Source organism: Crocodylus siamensis, chromosome 6 (genome assembly GCF_052110815.1).
Source record: "Crocodylus siamensis isolate JL-2025a chromosome 6, ASM5211081v1, whole genome shotgun sequence".
Lineage (NCBI taxonomy): Eukaryota > Metazoa > Chordata > Crocodylia > Crocodylidae > Crocodylus > Crocodylus siamensis.
In genome coordinates, this window is record NC_143400.1 from 91,828,136 (window position 1) to 91,847,606 (window position 19,471).

General features: G+C 45.9%; 1 protein-coding gene across 2 annotated transcripts; it reads right to left on the reverse strand.

Annotated features, from left to right (window-relative positions):
* Positions 1-4,094: 4,094 nt before the first annotated feature.
* HRG (histidine rich glycoprotein) lies at positions 4,095-15,224 on the reverse strand. Of its 2 annotated transcripts, XM_090054861.1 has the most exons (7): positions 14,987-15,224; positions 12,938-13,045; positions 11,525-11,612; positions 10,821-10,987; positions 9,259-9,372; positions 8,445-8,531; positions 4,095-7,927 (listed from the first exon to the last, which is right to left on the reverse strand). In XM_090054861.1, the coding sequence occupies exons 1-7, from the start codon at positions 15,182-15,184 to the stop codon at positions 6,707-6,709; spliced, it is 1,983 nt and encodes a 660-aa protein (XP_089910987.1). In that variant the 5' UTR covers positions 15,185-15,224; the 3' UTR covers positions 4,095-6,706. The 2 variants fall into 2 exon arrangements, with proteins under 2 accessions (XP_089910987.1, XP_089910988.1); XM_090054862.1 differs by lacking the exons at positions 11,525-11,612; positions 12,938-13,045; positions 14,987-15,224 and having other exon boundaries at positions 6,959-7,927; positions 10,821-10,839.
* Between the last annotated feature and the right edge of the window lie 4,247 nt (positions 15,225-19,471).

Consider the following 19,471-nt stretch of genomic DNA (forward strand, 5'->3'; position numbering starts at 1 on the left):
CAAGGTATCAGGGTCAATTGGACCCAGCAACCGCAGTGAGGCTGGCCCTGACCCACCCCCAGATGGAAGCCTCTGCCTAACAGAGGCTTCTGGCCTGGGACCCTGGGGCTGTTCCTGCCTCCCTTTGTGGGAGAGGGAAACTCAGATAAGAACAGGGGAAGGGGAGGCAGAGGAGGACCCCGGGCAATTGCCCCAATCCCCACAGCCAGGCCAGCTCCTGTGGTTCTGGCGCTGCAGCTGGAAACCACATGGGGCTGGAGCATGTCGGGGGGGGGCGGGGAGGAGAATGGCGGCAGGTAGGGAAGGGGAGAAATGGTAGCAGCAGGTGGTGGGGGTGTGGTAGTGAGCAGGTGCTTGGGGCCCATGCTGGTGTCTGAGGATCAGCACCAGCAGGGGCCCAGAGCGGGGTAGCAGGAGCGTGGGGCCCAGGCTGGCAGGGGCTCTATGGAGCCAGACCAGGCTGAGCCAGCAGGGAGACAAGGGAGATGGCTTGGCTCCCTAGCCCCTGAGGCCTGGGCCCTGAGCTCCTGCTGCCCCACTCTGGGCCCTTCTGGCACTGGCCCCGGGACACTGGCATGGGCCCCATGCTCGTGTCTTCCCTAGGCCCTGCAGAAGGAGCCGCGGCCTCTCTGCCCAGCTGTGGGGGCCACATGACAGTGTCCCTGCTTGGTGCCACTCCCCCGCTGCCTGCGACTGCCATTTCCCTGCTTCCCTGCCTGCTGCCATTTTCCACACCCCCTACCTACCATTCTGGTACCGTGTGGTTTCTGGCTGCAGCGCTGGGTCACAGGACTCAGAAGGAGCCAGTAGATGGGAGGGGGAAGTGGCAGTGAGTGGGAGCATGGGGCCTGTGCTGGTGCCAGGAGTGGTAGGAGTGTGGAGCCCAGGCTTGGAGAAGTGCTGGTGGGAGGTCTGCCTGCTGTGAGGGGGGCCGTGGGGAAACTCTTCCCCTCCACACATGCCACAACCCTCCCCAGCCACCCTCCTTACAGCTGCCCAGAAACCCCATACCCGCCCACACCCCATATCCACACACACTCACATGCTCCCCCCACCCTGCATATACATACCCTCCCCACACCTCCCCACCTATCTATCCCCCCATAAACCCTCCATACACACCCAGACCCTCCCCCACACCCCACATACCCACAGCCTTCAACAAACCTATACCCACCCCTGTACTGCTCCATATTATACAAAAGTAAGACATCATTTTAAGCTATTATACAATCACCTCTATGTACACTACACAAACACATGTAAATCAGGACAAAAATATTTTTTGAAATGAAATTAATGAATGTTGTAATACAGGGGTTCTCAATCCCCAGGCTGCAAACCGGTGCTGGGCTATGGTAGGTTGGCTGCTGGTTTGCAGCATGGTCACCTGCCAGATCAGAAGTGGCCATGGACTGGCAAACCATGGCCCCTCACAGCCAGGCGGAGAGGCTACGGCTTCTTCTCCAGGGCCCATGGCAGTGCAAGGTTTGGCCCACCCTCCTGCCCAGGGCGTAGGGGTAACCTTACCTGTCTTCTAGCTGGAAATTCTAGCCGTGGTCAGCTGTGACTTCTGGACCACAGTTTGCTGGGCCGTGGCCACTTCTGGGTTGTGGTTTGCTGGGCTGTGGCATAAAAATTTTGGGAACCCCTGTTGTAGTACAGGTTTTTGGAATATAATTTGGTATTTTTCTGGTTCCAAGATGGCAGACCTCCTTGCTGAAAGGAGTACTTCTGGGGTGAAAAGAGAGAGCCTTCTGGTGGGAAAGGTCAGGGGCTAGAGGGTGGGACTTCTGAACCCAAGATGGCGATCAGGGTGTGGGGCTAGTGCCAAGGGGTGGGGCTACTTTTATGGCCCTTGACAGTTTGCCAAAACTCAGTAAGCGGCCCTTTGCCTGAAATAATTGCCCACCCCTGTGATAAACTAATTAATGCTCATCCCTGCACAATACAGTCTGTAAGCATTAGTCAGCAATTTGAGAAACTGAGGCACAGTGGGGTGATGTGCCTGTCCTTGAGGCCACTCAGTGAAATTGGGGTGGAGCCAGCATTAGAAATAGCTGCTAATGCTTATGCCAGCTACCAAACAATGAGCCCTGCACTCATTATGAATGGCTGGGCTCCAGGATATATTTTAGAGTCCTCTGTTAAGAACACACAAAGAAGAACCTTTGGGAGAAGAAAGTTATTAAGATACCAAAGTCAAGCACTAATATTTGAAGGATGCCAGAATTAAAGTTGACTGTCCAGCCTTAGTTCAGCTCCTTGTATGTGCACAGTCTGAGATGGTCTTTAATTATACAGCCATGTGCCAGTCCATGGGAACCCTGCCTTGGAAAGGACGGTGCTCACTAAGCAGGCAGCTGTTCAATATTTTGCTTCCTCCTTGCTGTGTGTGGGCTCCATGCTGTATTTTTTGCATATTGCTCTGAAAACAGAAAAATTCATTTTGTCATGGGATTTTTTTATGGTGGTCATCTGCCTTTACAAGCATTGAGCAAACTTTGCAATACCTGTTAGATGAAGGGGGCATCGTTGTTATCTCCTTTTTATACAGGTGGTGTACTGAGATGCAAAGACACTAGGGTCAAAAGTAAACACTAATTTTGAGTGCCTGATTTGAGACACATATGATATAATGTTCAGCAAACTTAGCATTATATGTGTATGCACGCCCATACAGCACAGTTTCCACCCCTGACTTCAACTGCAGTTGTAAGCACTCATTATTTCTGCAAAGTAGACCACAGGGTCTCCAGTTGAGCACCCAGAAGGTAAGAACACATGATGAGACTTCCTTTGCTCAACTGATTAAAAATTTGGCAGTAACAGAAACCACCATCTTATTGTGGTCATCCTCAGCCCTAATAATAGGTGATGTTACCAGCTCCACCTGTGATATCTACTGAGTTGACAGAGATCCTGTGTGTATTGAGTGGATAGTTACAGTGCACTCTGAAAAGTGCTAAGTGTTGATGTTGTTCAGAACCATGCTGTCTTTCTATTTAATACGGCACTCATAAAAGCCTTTTATCAAGGACATGGAAGAGTTCACAGAATGTGTCTCGGTTGCCCCTTCTACAGCAGAGGGACAATTGCACCAGTCAGTGCCATCTGCGATATTTTCCTTGTCTATCTCTTGATTTACAACTTTCCATCTCTGTCTTACCTATTACAGCTGCGATCCTGCAATTAACAGTGAGGGGACTGGACAGTGCGTGAGTATAAACAGGGGAGAATTGTACAGTACAATTCTGGGCAATTTTCTGGATATAGTGAAGTGACATGAGAGGCAGAGAGTAGCTGGACTGTGGGAACTTCTGAGATAAAACATGCATCTGAAGGGTTATTTCTCTAAGATGTGGAAACAGTTACAAGGTACTTGAAATGGGCTGCTCTCCATTGTGCTGCCTTGGATAGAGCTTTGTCAGTGACAGCAACAATGGGAGAAGTGAAGCAGAGCAGCCATGAGTGCTCCTACTTACCCTTTGAGCTCAGTTCAGAGCAGGACTAGACTGTGTGGTAGCTAAGTCCCTGGTAGCCAAACAATGCTTGCCTGAGCTTCATTGCTGCCCTCAGTACAGTAAAATCTTTGAAACAAATGGGCTGTCCAAATGGCAGGTATTTTCTGTGTTTATTTTCTCTGAACACTTTTTAAAATGTGAATGCAGTGTTAGATTGGGTGCAATGTGAGTAGTAGGAATGCAAGTTTCTTGCACCCTGCCCTGCCTATGTGCCTTGACGCTGTCTAGGGATAAGATGATACTGGAAGGCCTTTTTTATCTTATCAGTTCAAAACTTGCTGAGGTTGTTAACAAGGCTCCAAATTGCAGCCGTAGGATTGTGATGCGGACACCTTTCTAGCAGGAACTGGGCGAAGTTCACCAAGCTCGTTTCATACAAGTCCCTGAACAGTCATCGCTTGGTAACAACGTTCCATTATTACAGACTGGGGCTGCATCTGAACTTGTGATGTATAGGTAAAAAGCTTCTGTCTCCATTAATAATCCCTGAGCTATTTGGCAATGCATGTGTGTGCAGGATTGAGGGAGGTTATTAAATCTTAGGAAAGAATAAAAGCTATAGAGAGAATGCAAGATGATGTGTGGATCTTTATTAGCATGGATTTGGATGACTACATTAATCACTAACAGTATAGCCATGTAGAGAGGCACGTGCTAGAACTTTCACTATGAAATATGAGAAAATTAACAAAACTAGAGTGTAATATTCATTGTGACGATATTTTCTGTCTCCATTCCAGACTTCACTTTCTCAAATGAATGCTGTTTTCCCATTTTCAGAAACCTCCATACACTTCTTAGGGCATGTTTAGATGTGCATTTGAAACGATTCAAACCCTGCAGGAATTTGTAGCACTTCAAAAACAGAATTATTCAGTATTGCTCAGGTTCTGTATCACTAGGCACATCTACACAAAATACTTTACTGTGGACCTGACAAATTAGCTCCACAGTAAATCATCACTGTCTACATGTGCAGTGCTGCTAGGCCAGAGTAGATTAATTAACTCCAACATAGGTAATACTGCACGACACAAGTACTATAGCCCTACCCTCCAGTATATCTACTTCTGCCCCCAGCTTGGTATCATGTGCACACTTGCTGAGGGTGCGCTCTGTGCCATCATCCAGGTTGTTTATGAAGATATTGAAACCGGCTCCAGGACTGATCCCTGGGTCACTCTCCTTCATACCAGCTGCCAATGAGCCACTGATTACTGCCCTTTGAACAGGATGATCCAGCCAGTGATTTCCAATGCTATATGGTCTGTGCAGCTTCTTTTGTCTCCTTAGTCTTCTCTGTGGTCTGCTCAACTAATCTGGTTGCACACTGTCTCCACCACCTAACAGCCATACCCATATGTTTGTTACTATTGTTACTGTTCTTCAGCTGTACCAGGACTCTTCAGATTCCTGTCCAAGTCCCCCCATTTCTTTCATGAAACCTGTACAGACTGCCTTTCTCCATGACTCCGTGTGTCTATACATCATTAACCTTTGGGGAAATTTGGAGAGAGGAAAGGAGGGGATTAGCTAACTCAGGGGATTCTGCCATTACAGGCTGTGACCCTCTAAGAGGGTAGTTCACCACTTACCAAATCTCGGTTCAGTACTCAGACCAGTGTTTTTCAATGTGCTCATCAACAGTTTGGATTTGGGTATTAAAAGCGAGCTAGCAAAGTTCACTGATGACACCAAACTGTGGGGGAGTGTGGTCACACTTAAAGACAGGCTGGCAATACAGGCTGAACTGGCCAGGCTCGCGAGGTGGGTGGACCTCAACCTGATGTTTTTTAATACAGAGAAATGTAAAGTGCTCCATCTGGAGAGAAATAATCCACAACACACTTACAGGCTCAGCAGTGCTACACTTGCTAGCACCACATTTAAACAAGACCTGGGTGTCGTGATAGGCAACAAAATGAACATGAGCCACCAATGCAATGCCATAGCCAGCAGAACTAATCAAACAGTGGCGTGCATCTAATGAGCCATCTCAGGCAAGACTAAGAATGTCATCTTCCCTCTCTACTCAGCCTTGGTGAGACCACAGCTGGAGTTCTGCGTCCAGTTCTGGGCACCACACTTCAGGAAGGAAGTGGACAAGGGGGGCCACGTGCATGATTAGAGGCCCAGAAATGAGGTCATATGAGGAAAGGCTGAGGGACTTGAGCCTGGAGAAGAGAAGACTCAGAGGGGACTTGGTGGCAGACTATAAGTATATTAGGGGCATACAACAGGGGCTGTGGGGAGCATTTGTTCACCAAGGCTCACCAGGGGAGGACAAGAAATAATGGGCACAGGCAGATTGAGGATTGCTTCAGGCTAGATATAAGGAAAAACTTGTTTACAAGTCAAGAACAGGCTCCCCCCAGAGGTGGTATAGTCACCCACCCTGGTAATCTTCAAAAAGTGTCTTGACACCCATCTTGCTGGGGTCATCTGATTCCAGAGGTGTTTCCTACCCAGGTGCAGGGGGCTCGACCGAATGATCTGTGAGGTCCCAGCCCCTAACGACTATGAAACTATCCTATGGTGGAGTTATATACTCCACTACAATACACATGTAGACAGTGATGGGGCTGGCTGGGGCATGAGGGTGCTACAGTATGGAGGCTGCCTGATGGCTAGACCCACAGTGTAGCACCCTTGTGCCCCAGCCAGTCCCTCCACAGCACATTGAGCTAAGTCAGAGCAGTCCCAGGATGGCAGGCTGACCCCTGGGGCCCTGTGCCAGGGCTCAGTGTGCTGTAGCCCTGGATGCATGTGCAAACGTTGTTCCCAGGAGCAATAAACTCCGGTGCAAGTTGCTTCACATTAATAACATGTGTAGAAGCACCTATTCAGATGTGCAGCTGCTCCCCTGCCCTGTGCCCTCAGTTGGATCACTTCAAAATGCTTCTGCCCTCTCATGCTCCACTGTGTACCACTGAGAAAGGAGTATGCTAGAGGGGGGAAGAAAGGAGGCATAATGCTTCAGGAGGACCTTTGAAAAGGAAGCACTTAGGTAATCCCCTCCTGCTCCCCAGCACTTCAGGTTGCTCCATTTTGAGACTTGGAAATGTGGGCACCCTAAGCCACCTATTTGTAGACAGAAAAAAAGTACAGCATCTCATTAGGGCTATGTCAGTTTACAGCAACTAAGGGATCAGAATAATTCTGTCAGTTAAGGGTAAAGCCATTTACTTGGAAAGTCGAGGCGGAAATAAAGACAAAAGGAGGGGTTTATCATACTTGGGTTTTCCTGGGCAAGATGCTGATTGTGAAAGGTGCAGTGGAAAATCTAGAGGAGATGGCTTCTTGTTTGGACTTCTGTCAAGCAAGGAGGACTCCTGGTCTCTGCCTAATGGATCATGGGGTCTTGTTGAATGCTCAGGAAAGTTTATGGTGGGAGGCAGCAGGGAATCTTGCTCATTTAAGACTGGAATGCGATGGACAGATCCTGGTATGGGGGAGAAACCATGTTCTTTTGAGTGCCTCTCCTTGGCATGAGGAGGGGGCTCCAGGGGCAGATGAAGTGATGTATCATGTGGTGGAGGAGGAAAATAAGGACCTACAGGAGGGGGAGTCACTTCACCTGGAGCTGGAGGAAGTGCATGTGGTCCATGGGAAGGTAGTGGAGGAGGTAATCCTCCAGAGCTGTGTTGGTGATGCCCTTCTTCTTCAGGTGAATTGTGATGAAGCTCAGGTCCCTCTGAGTGGATCTGACTACCACCTGGAGGTGGCGGGCATCTAGGTTGGCGTACTTGTCTGTGATGATGTCCATGGCCAGAATGATGGTGTTTATGACGACGTCTCTGTGAAGGACCTGCAGGGGGATGTCTGCATCCAGGTCCTTCTTCAGAGGAATTGTGATGTGCAGCTCCTTCTGGGTGGATCTGATTACCATCCGGAGGTGGTGGGGATCTAGATCGGCGTACATGTCTGTGATGATGTCCATGGCCAGAATGATGGTGTTTATGATGACGTCTCTGTGACGGACCTGCAGGGGGATGTCTGCATCCAGGTCCTTTTTCAGAGGAATTGTGGTGAAGCTCAGGTCCTTCTGAGTGGATCTGACTACCACCTGGAGGTGGCGGGCATCTAGGTTGGTGTACATGTCTGTGATAATGTCCATGGCCAGAATGATGGTGTTTATGATGACGTCTCTGTGAAGGACCTGCAGAGGGATGTCTGCATCCAGGTCCTTCTTCAGAGGAATTGTGATGTGCAGCTCCTTCTGGGTGGATCTGACTACCATCTGGAGGTGGTGGGCATCTAGGTTGGTGCACATGTCTGTGATGATGGCCACAGTCAAAATGATGGTGCTGATGATGATGTCTCTGTGATGGATCTGCAGGGGGATGTCTGCATCCAGGCCTGTAGAAGTGGCAGTGGTGGTGGAGGAAGGGGTGTCTGCCAGGCTTTTCATAACCAAACCAAACCAAGGTAAAGAGCAGTTATCAAGGTTTTCATGCAACATTGTGAATAAATAGGTGGTGGTGAGGGGAGGGGGAGAGAGAGAGAGAAAGAGAGAGAGGGAAGAAGTAGAATTATTTACAAGGCTTTCTTTTGCAGTTTTAGTAACAGTAATTTCTTAGAAGTGGGACAAGAAAAGAGGGGTAGGAACATATGATGTTGCTTGACCAATCTACATTACCCAAACAAGGAATCAATGAAACGAAACAAATCAACTGGCCAAAATTTTTCCCACAGAGATCTGCCAAAAAATTATGAAAAAAGGACTAGCCTGGCCCAATGGCCTAAGGTGGAGTGCAGAAGTGGCATAAAATCACCTTTCCATTTGTCTCCTTGGCTCCAGCTTCTTGCCTACAATGTGGATTTACTGACGTTGCTTCTTTCTGTTCAGTAGCCTGTGGAGTCTGCATTAGCAAGTTACCAGTGAACTTTCTGTAATGGTAGAGAGAACTGATTACATACCAGGGTGTCATAGATTTCACAGGATATATCGATGGCATCAAGACCTTCTGTGATGACCAACAGGCTTGCTTGACAGAATCCCACATGCTGCACAATAAAAAACAATATATGTTCAGGGTTTATAAAGAGGAAGTAGTTGGAAACTGTTGATTGCTCAGCAGCTTGAAAGTCAGGCCACTTAGTACCTAGCTTTAAGCAACTTTTTTGAAAAAACTGGCCCATGGTATTTACCTACTAAGTCATACTTAAAATACCAAGAATGATTAAGGCTAGGTATTTCACTGTAAGTGTGGACATCCTTTCTGTGTGAGTCTCTAAAGCCTCTTTTTCACGATTCATATTAATTCACTATTACCTGGGGGGGAAGGGAAGGAGAAATCTATAGGAAATTTTGGAAATTTATCATCCAAGGCCAAGGGGAGGCATTGCCTAATTTCACTCAAAATATGTAATGCAAGTTACCTAAAATTTTTTGTGGAGAAAAATAACAGTGCATTGTCTGTGGGTGAAAGTGGGTAATAAGAAGTGGGTAATAAGTAGAACTTCAAAACACATGTCAGAATAAGAAATTAGACATGAACCCAAGTGACAAAGATCCAACTCTGAAATCTTCCAAACTCTAGTCATCTTTGGATTTGGGGTTCTCCTTATTTTAAGAAAAGGACAAATGGAGATACAGAGCTGGATTTGAACTTTCCTGGTTTCTGGAATTTTGATTTGGGCGTATCATTTTCAGAGACACCTGGAAATATTGTGAGAAGTCATTGTTGCTCACACAGCTTGCACAAGCTCTTTCATTCAGTGCCCTACTTACAGCATGTGCGTCATCTAGAAAATCACATTCAGATACATTCACATGGGATGTGGACTTGGAACATCTGGTCTCTTTTATGCTGAATTCGATGCTATGTTCTTGACGATCTGCAGCCTGAAAGAGGCAGGCCACGTTATCACCCATTTGTGCATTTAAAATGCACCTTACCATTCTGAAAACATTTCTTACGGGAGTACACTCTGGATCCTGCCCACCTTGCTAGTTGACTACCTTCCTTCTTGAACATGCAACCATAGTGAGTTAGGCATGCAGACTCAGTGTTTAGTATAATTCTCTCTCTTCTATAGTGGCAGGTCATCTTGCATGGTTGATTGCCTTTTCCTGTGTCTGTCATGCAGTGTCCATACTTCCCTTGACTAGAGATTGTGCTTTCAGAAAATGGGATCACTAGATGCTTCATCCTACACACAGCTGCTACCCCTCTTAGAAGTTCAAGGTTCATTGAACTGGAGGCACTCCCACCCAGTGACAGGAGATACGGCCTAAGCAGTGCTGGACCTATTTTAGAACCAGATTCTTCCACCTTGATTATTTCACTCGGAAATCAGTGACGTTTCTCACAGAGGAAAGGGGCAGAATATGGCCTTTGGCTTTTGCTGGGGAAAAATCTTTCCGATTCTATCAGCCCTGTTCATATCTGACAAGGCTCAAAGGTAGCTGAAAGCTATCCTGTTCACTCCCCACCCTGGAGTGTGGGTTTTGTGATGCAGCCCTATACTGCACAGCACAGAATCAAACTCTCCCCCATTGCAAAAACAATGGGATACAATGACATGAACATCATAGTTACATTTTTGCTTTTCTTACAGGGGAAATAGAAACACAGTGCATAAGTGGTAGAAGCTGTGCAATTTCTGAAAAATTATCTGCAGAACTTAGGTCTGAATTTTGCTCACTCTGGAGCAAGTTTGACCCCTGATATCAATGGGAGAAAGATTGAGGCTCTAGAAATCACTCATTGCTAGCTGTTCCTCGCTAGGCAATAAAGTACATTTTCATTTTGACTCAACAAGTTTCCTATCTTAATTGATGTGCAAGTTTACAAAGAGGAGGTTTTTATTAGATGATCAATATCAAAATGTAGCATTAAAATATTAAATCCTGTTCAGCTGTAGGATGTATCTCTGACAAAGGGAAATCCATGTACAAGGCTGTGATCTTGCAAATGTGTATGTCTGTATAACTTCAAACAAGTTAACTTTAGTCCTGCTGCTGCAGTCAGTTTAGTGGTTAGCTTGCTGGCACCCTAATGCCAAGGTCTTGGGGGCTGGATTAGATGACTGCTGAAGGTCCCTTCCAGTCCTTTTTTTGTATGACTATGATTCTCAGTGCCTAACTCGGTTGACTTTGGGTCTATCCATCTGCTTCAAGCTAAGAGCACGTGTAAGTATTTGGAGAATCTGGACTTCAGATATAAAAGATGAGCTGCGTGGCATGTTCACAAACAACCAAGGTGTCTTTAGCTCCCTTGGAAGCTTGTGGTTTTTGAGTACCTCACAATATTTTGCCCTGTGTTAGTTTGAAGATAGGAAATCACCTACCAGTCTTATTGCTTTTTCCACTTTATCCACCTTGAAGTACTTAGTGTGGTTACTCTCATCATTGTATTTCTCCAAGGCTTGCTCAGCTTCTCCTCTGTATGCCTCAACATCTTCTAAGAATTCAGCTCGTACCGAGCAGTGTTTGCACTCGGTTAACTTGTAAGGAACTGTGAAAACAGGGTTGCTGGTCTACCACTCTTTTATTACGTTACCGTGGTCAGGGATGGCAATGTACATCTGTATAGCTTTAGCATATATCTGTTATAGCATGAAATCACTAAAGGCTTCTTGTAGTGGACCCACCCAACCCTTCATCTCACACACATGAGCTGGCTTCTACTGTTTGAAAATAAAAAACTTCCCCAAAGCTCAGTGGATTTCTATTCTTATATTGTTTTGTACTATTTTAAAATTGTATCACCTCAAATAACTCCCCTCCTTAAGTCCATCTAGCTCTTCTCCTGCTCTCCATGCCCATGTTTTGGTAGCTTAATCAATTTGACACAGTTTGCTTTTAAAATTTCAGGGCTTTTATAGTTTTAAAATTCATTCTTACCATCAATTTTGCTCTAAACCAGATATGAATCATGCACAGATGAACTAATCTGTCACAGTTACCATGTATTAGTGGCACACCTGCTTGTGTTTCAGCACTGGAAATGGCTTATCAGCAATATGCTAACTTGTTCAGCTGGTTATTTTACCTGAACTCGTAGTGCAGTTGTACCCATAGAGCCAATTTTTCTTGAACTCTTTGTTTGTATACATGATAACTTTACATTGCCCAAAGACCTGAGAAGAAGAAGAAAAAGATTATTGACTATGTAATCTCTAGAACAGGGGGCAACTTTTTTTGGCCGGCCTACCACAAATTAGCCCCGCACCGTTCCCAAGTGCCACTCTCCAGTGGTAGAAACTTCAAGTGCTACTTACAGTTTCTATCACGTATGCTCTTCCTGATCTGCTGCTCTGCTGTTTGCTCCCAGTCCTGATCTACTGCTCTGTTTTCTGCTTCCTGCCCTATCTGCTGCTGTGCTGCTTTGTCCCCTCCTTGATCTGCCTCCCGCCACACATAGAGGTTCCCTGTGCCACTTGTGGTGCCCGTGCTGCAGGCTGGCCACCCCTGTACTAGAACAAGGCACACAATAACATTCAAAAGAGTCTGGCTTTCACATTGACTTTGTGGCAGTGACTCAGATAACTGAATGCAGAATTTAGCCCTCTTTTTTTATAGACAGTAACTTGAAGAATAACAAATGTTGTCATAACCAGAACCTTTAATTTGATCCCCTCTAGAATTTGGTGGTTCACAGAAATGGATTTTTTTTCCAAGGAAACCCTGGTTTTCATTCTGGTTTGAACAACCGAAAAGGTTTTGCAAAACCAAAGCTTCCTTTCTAGCTTATCTCTAACTGTTCTTGGATGGAAGATGCTTCCACCCACTGGGGAGTAGCTGCAATGCCAGGAGCATCCAGCAACTGCAGAGCTCATTAACAAAAACTTGTTTCTCCAAAATAAAAGGGCAGGCACCAACCCTGACACACAGTCTTGATGCTATCCTTATTAGACCCATCTTACCAGTCCCTTGTCTCAATTAAGTTTCAGCCAGCTGGCTTTCATCCCAGATTGCACCATCTGGGTCTGAGGTACAGGCAATGTATTTCTGCTTGGCATTTGCATATTGATGTCACCACAGACCAAGCATTTACACTGGCAGTGCTTCCCACATTATCATCACAGATGCATTGAAAAAGAGCTCTGACAAACTGTAACCCTTCAACTTTCTGCCTAACTTACTGGGGTTATGCTCTATGTTCCTTGTACATTATCTTTGAATGACTAGTGTTCCCAAACCAAATGAATTACAAGTTGTGGATATATAGTGCAGTCCCAGTTTTCCCAAACAGGTTGAATGAATCTGCATTTAACTGACAAGGTAGATAAGTTGACCTTTTTCCTGTCCATTAAATTTTCTCTGGCATTACAAAAAGGTAATATATCTCATTATATGCAGGCAAGTATTAATACTTGGTTTCTACATAGGGATTTGTATATGAACTGGGTGTTTGTGTTGAGGCATGGTTGACATTCAGCACTGGAGAAATCCTGTTACTTGCCAATGAATAGAGGTCGGGAAATGTACAAGATTCCCAGTGTTTCCCAGATAAAACAGAGCACATAGTTTCCAGTACATCCAAAGTTAAGTACAGGAATGATGAATTCCCCTGGAAGAAAAGAACAGAGTAGAAGGTGCATTTGTTTCTGTCAAATTTTGTCTGAAGGAAACGGTCTTTTTTTTTTCCTAAGTGACCGTCCTACCTCCCTCAACAGATCGTTTCATAGTGCTTAGGGTCGGAAGGGACCTAAACAGATCATCAGGTCTGATCCCCTGCCCCAGGCAGGAGTGAGTGCCGGGGTCATAACACCCCAGCCAAATATTGGTCCAACCCCAGCCAAATATCTGTCCACACCCCAGACAATCTAGATCTTCCTAGATTTCTTATTAGGGGCTTTTCTAGGATCCAGGGAATCAATGAGTGAGGAAGGGGCTGTTGCACTTTCCTCCTTTTGGGCTTTATCCCTCAAAACATTGGTTTTCTTACCTAAATATCTCTGTTCTGTATCTAGCCCATTCTACAGACAAATCTCTTCCACTTGAGGTAAGTAACTAGACTTCCAGTCTAGAGACAGACATTCAAAAAGCCTGAGCCTAAATTGATTCAATCTTCGCAGGTTAGTCTAACCTGGCTTGGCTGAATTGCTTTGTAACCCTAAAGTCATCCCAGAAATGCAGGAATATGCCTGCAATGGCTCAGACTAGATGCCAAGGGGTGCTAGAGAAGCCCTCCCTTCCCCTCGTCAGTGCTGAGCTGAGGTGGGTGTGGCCAGGCTGCTCTAGTTAGGGAGTGGTTTCCCCTCTCCCTCCTGACCTGCCCAGCAGGAAATTGATAACACAGTGTCTTCCATCCCTAACTCAGTGTGTATCACCCCGTAAGAAAACAACAGAGGGACATTACGAGCTATCTGTTGATTCTGCCTTTGTCCCAGGTGCCACAGCACGGACTGTAGCCAGCATGTGGTCTGCTAGCTAATGCTGAGAGGTGTCTGTGTAAGGTAGAGGGGATGGGGATCCCTGCCTAGCAGAGAGTGGTGAGGGGAGCGGGGGGGGGAGGAGCAGGGGAAAGCCAGGCAGATGCCTGCAGTCTCTGCTGGAGCTGCAGCCAGGGAACAGAGGGGAGGAGCCAGCTTTGCTGTGGAGCAGCGAGCCCCGCCCAGCTCAGAGAGTATGTTGGGCTGCTGGGGGATTCTGGTTTAACTTAAACCAGCAAATGATCTGGGACAGACATTGCATAAATTGGGTTGGCCCAAATCAGTTAAGTCTGATACTACATTCAACCAGGTTTATCTCAAACTGGTTTCAGTCATTTTGAAACTGGTTTATGTGCATTGAACATCTGTTCTGTTACAGGTTAAAATAAGGTTCTGATCATATAAACCAGTTTATGTGTAATGTCTGTGCCTAGCCTTGGTGACAGCAAAGGAATTAGACCCCAGAATTAGTCTGTCACTGATTGCTATGACCTTCAACCAAGCATGCAGAAAGGATGGCCAGGTAGTTCAGGCACAGATGTAGTAGCTGATTGATCTGGGCTTTCTAACCAGCTCTGCTACTGTCTTGCTGGCTCACATTTCACCTTTCTTTGCTTCAGTTCCCACTGCATCTCCAAATGGAGATGGTAATATAAAACCTGCCTCTCGTGGGTGCTTTGAGTCAATTAACTTAATGCACTAGAGAGCCTCAGATGCAAGAAGCTCTAGGAGTGTAAAATACATAGAGCTGGTAACTGATTGCCTAACTGCAGATTAAATTCAGACATTTTACAGAGCTGTTAAGGGGATGGCTCTTTTCCTTATGTCCTACTGAAGTCAATGAGAATGGAAGGTACTCAGTGTCTTGCAGAATCAGGCTCCCAGATAATAAACCACATCAAAGTGAATCTAGACTGAGATCTTCAGCTGGTGTAAATCAGCGTACATTCATTGATTTATATTGGCATAACTCCACAGAAAGCAATAGAGCGACACCAGTTTATAACAGCCGAGGATGCGGCCCATCATTTTTAAACCACAGTACTATGCAAATCAGCCTTTATATTAATACTTACGGTATGTTGCTCATGGGCATCAGCCACCCGAAACAGACTAAAAAGATAGCCGTCTGTGCGGTGCTTATTGATCAAGTCCAGGGCCACTCCTGCATCCGTTTCCACAGCAGCACAGTCTGCAGATGTTACAGTCATTTGGCTTTGGGCACTGGAGCAGAGCAGCAGTGCAAGAAAGAGTGCTCTGGCTAATGACTCCATTTTGTTTTCAGCCTGATTACTTCTCTGCTTTGTGCTGAGCTACAACCAGTCATTTGAGTTTGCATCTGAAGATACGGATAAATATTTAAAAGGACATATGCGTATGGTTCCTGCATAACTGAGCCTCTTGACCCTGGATTCATATCTGCAAATAGAAAGTAAATGATTAGATGAAGTTCAAGCAAATGTGGAGGACAGCAGGTCAAATTATGCCCTCAGGTCCAGCTATGGAAGAGGATGGTTTTTTTTCTGGCTCTGATAGATGTGTAATACTACATTACTAATATGGAGGAAATGGATGAGTTTTTAGCTATACAAGCTGAGACATCATGAGGATACTATGCAAAGGTGCTGATCCTTCACAACTCTGAGTGCAATGATGGATTGCTGCCAGAGCCAAGCCCCCGATAATCAGACCCCAAGTGTCTCATGTTAGATAAAGACCAGGATAGTTAATTATATAAAGTGATTGTTGGTAAATTGAGCTCATTCCAACAACAGGATTTTTAATATAGGCAAATGCAAGGTTATATATCTAGAAACAAAGAAGGTAGGTCACTCTCATAGGAGGGAGGACTCTATCCTGGAATAGAATCCAAAGGACTTGGCTGCCAGCTAAACATTGCTCACATTGCAATATGGTGGGTTAATACCCTGGATGGATCTATAAGCAAGTAAGACTAGATGATAGGGCTGTGTGAAGTTTCAGTCCCTGATTTGATTCGGCAGAGATTCAGCCCGATTCGGTGGCTGAATCTTCAAATCTGAATCAAATCAGTAGACCCTTTAAGCTCTCCGAATTGAATCAAAAAGATTTGGACACAGACACAGCTTTAAATGTTTTTTCTACATACCTCTAGGTAGCAGGCAGCTCGTGAATGCTGCAATGCTGGGGCAGATGGAGCATCCCACAGGAGCTCAGGGGCTCCCCAGCGCACTTGGCAGCAGACCCAGAAGTGGAAGCACTTCTGGCCCACTTCTGGGTCTGCCAGGGAGTGTGCTGGGGGGCCTCCCCTACTCCCCCTGGCTTGGCAACTGGTGCCTCCTGGGTATGGAGGGTCACCCGGGGTCCCCTGCAGCTGATCGTTGATCTGGGGAAGTGTGGGGGGGCCCCCAGCTTGCTCCCTGGTGGACCCGGAAGTGGACCAGAAGTACTTCCAGTCCACTTCTGGGTTTGCCGCCGAGCACACAGGACCGCCCCTCCTCCTCCCCCCCCTCCTGTGGGATGCTCCATCTACCCCACCATCACAGCCTTCACAAGCCATGCCTGGTACCTTGAGGTATGTAAAAAAAACATTTAAAGCTGTGTATGGCCGAATCGCTGATTCTCCAAATCAGCATCGAATCTTCAGATTCTGGTTTGGCCGAAGCAAAACCGGGGACAGTGATCCGAATCGATGAATCGAATCACTGTCTCTGATTCGGGCTGAATCTGAATCGAATACGGCCTGTTTCGCACACCTCTACTTGATGACCTCTTCATAGATTGTTGGTGAGATCCTCTGTCTGCTTCCAGTGTGCACACTTCAGGATGAGCCTTGACTCATTGGGAAGGATTCACAGAAGAGCTATAAAAATGATCTGGGGCATGAAAACCTGCCAGACAGTGAGTGACTTAAGCTCAAGCTATTCAGCTTAATGGAGAGAAGACTAAGAAAGAAGTGATTTCTTCACAGTCTACAAGAGCCTACCCAGAGAGAAGATTGTTGAAGGCAGAGGGCTCCTTAGCCCAGAAGATGGGACCATAACAAGATCTAGCAGCTTACTTACAGAGACTCCAGGTATAGCTTTTGGGGGAAGCTTCGTCTGCCCAGTTGAGACCTCTGTGCTGGCATCACTAAAGCTAACATGGGTCTAATGATATATGGCTTTTGTCTCCTTGTGAGCATCCCCTCTTCCCTGTGAAGTCAAATCACAATTGTGGCCATCTGAGGAACTCCAGGAAGCACCTTCTTGTTTAAAAGTGTGTGCTGGTGATTGGCAATGCCTGGCAGGAGGACATTTTGGACAATACCTTTGCTTCTTCCACTGATGTGTTTGCTTCCTTCATTGAGCCAACCATATCATGTTTTAGGCTATACCATAAAACTCACCCATTAGCCTGGCCATTTTGGGGGTCACAGGAACTAACTGGGGAAGCGAATGATGTTATGGGATGGGGAGGCTTTTAGGAGCTCTGTTTTTCTGAAGCTTAGTTTTGTAACATTGTGTTTAAAGTTTGGGTGTATAAACAGGAGTGGACCTTTCCAGTAGACTGCGGCCAATGCTTGTGATTGTATTGCAATTTTGATTATATTTGGTGTTTCCCTTATGTTGCAAACTGCTGGAATCAAGATTTCTTGAGAAGTATAGCTTCAGCTTTAAAAAAGTAAGTGTATGGCCCTTAAGGTTGCAGAGGAAGCGTTGGAGCTTGAAGTGTCTGCCACCTGAAAGCCTGGATGTGAGAGGCAAAGAAAAGAACCCAAAATGTATAATTTTCTTAAAATGACTTTATTTTAAAGCTGGTCTTCTGAATGGGGGGCCTGAACTTTGATTTATGAGCTCTTAAAGTTGGTGGTGATGAGCATATGATGTGGTACCTGCACTATAGCTCAAGCCATATACAGCAGTTCCCAGTGCCACTGCCAGCTTTATCCTGCATTCGTGGAGCCTGTGTATTTAGGGGTAAACGGTAGATAGCATGTGTCAGCAGTAACAGATCCACAGGAGTTCTTCTGCCTTTGACTGTCTGTGCCTGGATGGGTACGTTGTCCCTGAGAGAAGGGCATGTTTCCTTTAAATAAATATTTCAGACTGGATTGTGGCTGGACCAAGCCCAAAGGAACAAGTATGTGTGAGGGTACAAGTAGCCTCCTCCATTCTTGGTCTTCAAATACAGAGTACAGCCATAACTATAGTCCCTCGTACACTCTGCTGAGCTGCCCCTGGTAGTGCATTCTGGCATGCAGACTATGCCAACAAAGGCAAGAAGGAAGTGGAGCTGTGGGCCCCAAGATGCTGCCTGGGTAGCAGAGCTCCCCTTAGGGTAATGCATTGATTACCACCCCCAAGATGGGATATACCTTAGGGGATATCTGCACTGCATCTACAATGTTCTCAAGGAAGGATGTTCCTGTACATGCCCAGCCCACCTCCTTGCAAGGCCGTAGACACCAAACTTGGAACCGCAGCAGGAAAGTTGCTCCCCATGCCCCCAGCTCTCTTGAGACCTTTCCCTCTGTGGTGCACTTGAGAGCAGCTTCCTGAGCTAACTCCAGAGTGACTTCACTGCTGCCTTTCTGGGTTTGGGGTGTGTGGACAGAGGCAGGTTGGTACAGCATGCTGGGGCACCCGTACCCAAGAGTGTTGCAGAAGCAGTGCTTGAATACCTCTGGCAGCTCACTGATTCTGTCATTCACACATTTTTCTTGATCTGACTTTTTTCATTGGCTATTATGGTATTATAAGGTAAACCAATTAGTTCAATGACTCTTTCAGCCTTAGTGCCAAGAAATAAGCTTCTTATTATAATCCCCTTTGACAACAAAGTTTCATTCAGAGCAGATATGGACCCAATCTGGATCTGAATATCTCCAAAGGCCAGAAGTAAATAGATACAACATTTTTGTTTGGTCCAATAAGGAGACTGCTTGCAAAGTTGAGACTCTGGACTCCAAACTTCCACCAGACTTTGGTGGAGATTTTGGTTTGGTCTTATCTTATTAAAAAGCTTAACATTAAAAACCACATACAAAGTAGACTTGGATTTTGAGTATCTAAACCAGTTCTTATCAAAACACTCAAACGTACTTTGAGTGTTTTGGTATAAAGTATATTACAGTTGGTTTAATACAAGATATCAAGTTTACCCAAAAAACCTTGTCTGCCTATGTCCTTAAACCAACATGGCCAGAACCTACACCCTTGGTATAAAATGGCACTCTCAGATGGTTGGACTGGGTGACTTAATATGTCTTCTCCATATTTACTTCTGTGAGTCTTCAGCTTTGTCAAGGAGGTTTTAAAAAGAGAGCAAATCCACTGTCAGCATGATATTTGGAAAAGGGTGTTTGGATCAAAGCTTCTGGGTGACTGAGAACAGAAATAAGCTGCTTTTCCTTTCACTCTGCTTCAGGACTGAGAACCTCCCGAAGCTCCCTGTCATCTTTGGAGAGGTAAGGATCATGCAGGATGGAGTTCTCTCAGCTCAGTAACTCCTCCTTTTGAACTGGTGCAACAACAGGTTCTTCTGCATCTTGCAAAATGTCAGAGGCTTAAAGGAAATGGGATGTGGTATGGAGAAGAGCA

Excerpts from the sequence above, each read along its gene's own strand:
- HRG (XM_090054861.1), bottom strand. The coding sequence starts at position 15,184 with ATGGAGTCATTAGCCAGAGCACTCTTTCTTGCACTGCTGCTCTGCTCC. Across the intron at positions 11,613-12,937 it reads TTCCCGACCTCTATTCATTG|GTCTTTGGGCAATGTAAAGT; the intron begins GCAAGTAACAGG and ends TCTTCTTCTCAG. Across the intron at positions 7,928-8,444 it reads GTGAAATCTATGACACCCTG|CCTGGCAGACACCCCTTCCT; the intron begins GTATGTAATCAG and ends GGTTATGAAAAG.